Source organism: Monoraphidium neglectum (assembly GCF_000611645.1).
Source record: "Monoraphidium neglectum strain SAG 48.87 unplaced genomic scaffold scaffold02428, whole genome shotgun sequence".
NCBI classification, from domain to species: Eukaryota; Viridiplantae; Chlorophyta; class Chlorophyceae; order Sphaeropleales; family Selenastraceae; genus Monoraphidium; species Monoraphidium neglectum.
The window spans coordinates 7,711-10,110 of record NW_014011200.1 but is presented as its reverse complement, the minus strand read 5'-3'; the positions used below and the strand labels follow the sequence as shown (position 1 = coordinate 10,110).

General features: G+C 61.9%; 1 protein-coding gene across 1 annotated transcript; it reads right to left on the bottom strand.

The window, feature by feature from the left end:
• Positions 1-81: 81 nt before the first annotated feature.
• MNEG_10710 (hypothetical protein) lies at positions 82-240 on the bottom strand (the record flags this gene model as incomplete). Its single annotated transcript, XM_014040817.1, has 1 exon — positions 82-240. A coding segment is annotated over one exon (159 nt), but the record flags the coding sequence as incomplete, so codon positions are not given.
• Positions 241-2,400: the final 2,160 nt, after the last annotated feature.

Sequence of the window (2,400 nt, the reverse complement as noted above, 5' to 3'; positions counted from 1 at the left end):
CCTCTTCACCTGCAGGCCAGTGTTCACGCATGTAGCGTACCATCGCCTCTCCAGGTATCGCCCGTCTGCCTAGCAGCGCGTTCAGAGCGTGCGCCCCGCAGAAGCCTTGCTCCTGCGCCTCACAGTATGTTCCAGCTGGCGGTTGGACCCAGCGGTCGTCTTGGCCTCGCGGGGCCCGCCCCCTGCGGAGTCGCGCCAGGCCGCCGCCACGCAGCGCTCCCGGTCCGGCGGGCGGCGTCGCTGGTTGCACATCGGGTTGCTGCTGGGCAGCGTTGCTGATGGTGCGTCCCGCCCCGTTGTGGGCGCCCTCCCCGCAAGTGGGCGGTGCCTGTGTGTTGTGATGATCACCGATTATGTGTGAGCGCGCCGCATCTGCCGGCGAGGGGGCGCCGGGGGTCATGTTGACAAGGGACTGTTGGCATGCTTGGAGGACGCGATACATGCTGTGAGCGCGTGGGATGTGATGGCCGAGCCACGCTGCGTGGTAAGATCCTTTGCGCGGCTGGCGCCAACCCTTGCGGGCTGTGGGCGCGCTGTTTGTGACTTTGCATATTGCTGCGGACAGCGCAGGCTGCTCCCCTTGCGACAGTCGCATGGCTGTGCGCACCGCGTNACAGTGCCTTAGCGCGCACCGCCTCCCGGCTCTTGTTGCGCTTACACATCGGCGTCAGCATGGCCAGCGGTGCTGGCACATAGGGGTGGGCGGGTGCCGACCAGCGAATGGAAGCCTGGCCGCGTGCAGCTGCCTCCTGGAGTATGTGCACTCTTTTCCCCCAAGCGCGGCGCCTTCTCAAGGCAAAAACGGCCGCCGCTGTGCTCCATACTGCTGCGAGGGCTCCCTGGAGGCAGGGCGCGACTGCCATCAGCATTACCGTTGCTGCTGCTGCCATCTCGGGCACCGCCATGTGGGCTATATTTGAGAGTGTTGGGTCGGCCGCCGCCCCTGCAGGGTGCACGATCAGCATTATTATAAGAGTCAGCCACGTCCTGCTGATCTTCCACGCACGCCTCCTGCGGCATTTGTTGTTGCCCCACCTTGCGGCTGCCCACAAAAGCACACCCAGGAGAGCCGCCGTCGCGGTCCCGTCCCTGCCTCTGTTTGTCAACCCAGTGCTGTTTTCTCCCGGCGTGTCCCATTTATGAGTTTGTTGGACAGCATCAGTGCCACTCTGGGTGGGCGCGCAGCGATCTGGCGCACGCGTGAGCTCAGGTGGCAGCGACGTGGCTAGGCTGCACGCAGCAGCTGCTCGTGGCGTTTGGAGAGGAGAGCTCTTGCTACTGGAGGGCACCGTTGTCGTCAGTGTGATCAGTGAATAATTGCTGTCGCAGTTATGCTGCTGCGCGTGGAGTTGATGCGTTGCAGCATGGGCGATCCCAGCCGCTGGACTGCGGCACATGCACCATGGTGTGCTGCGGGTCTCACCAGGGCGGGTGACCCTAGTGAAGTGGTTTGCGTGGCTTATCTCTTTTGGACAGTTGCACGGGCAAGTGTTAATCTTATATAGTATTGATGTTGCCGCGCGCCACCCGGTGATTGTTTCGCGGTCACTCTGGGTGTCGGGGTAGTCGTACTGGGCGCTTGGCAGTCTTAAACTACCAAGACCTAGTGCATCTTCACGCAGCAATGTAGTTTTTGCCGAATCGTGCGTCAGGTGGAGTTTGGCACTACTGCAGCAGTGGCGCTTCACTGCAGCGCGCGTTCTTGTAGGCAGGCGCGCCCGAGCATAGGCCCCGTTCCCTTTCTCTCTTGCCCAGTTGCCCGCGAGGGCTTTTTGGAGGCAGGGCATTCGTGAGTGTGCGGCGCTTGGTGCGGGCCGCTTGGTGTTGTGCCTGGCAGCGGCGCTGCAGTAGACTCGGACGGGGGTGATCGTATTGCTGCATTCATCTTTGAGCAAGCTCGCGGTGTAGCGCGACTGCGTATCGGGGGGTATACGGATGTGCCCTGCGTGCGTTCCATATGTGGTGATGCGACTTGTAAGGCTGCGTTTGGGCACGGTGTGCTCAGGGCGGCCATTGCACTCGTGCGCGTCTGTTGCGGCCGCTCCGAACGCAGCGACTGCGTCTGCTCCATTCGCAAGGCAGGCACCGGGGCCAGACAGCACGGTTTCAATACTTAAGCTCTTGTTCCACCCGGTANGCGGTGGGCGTAGTCTCATATCTCTCCTGGTTGTTCAAACGATTCAAACTTTCTGCGCTCCCGCGCTGCCTTTGATCGTCTATTTCCGGGCTCTGCCGACTCCCGAGGGAGTAATATGTTTCATATTTTGCTCGCCACAAGGGCAACCGCCAAGCCGTTCCCGCGCCGGTCGCCGCGGTGGGAGTGGAAATCTCCTGCCCCCAACGCACGGCTCCCAGGGTGAGTGACCCGCAAAGCAAAAGAATACATACTAACGACGTTCT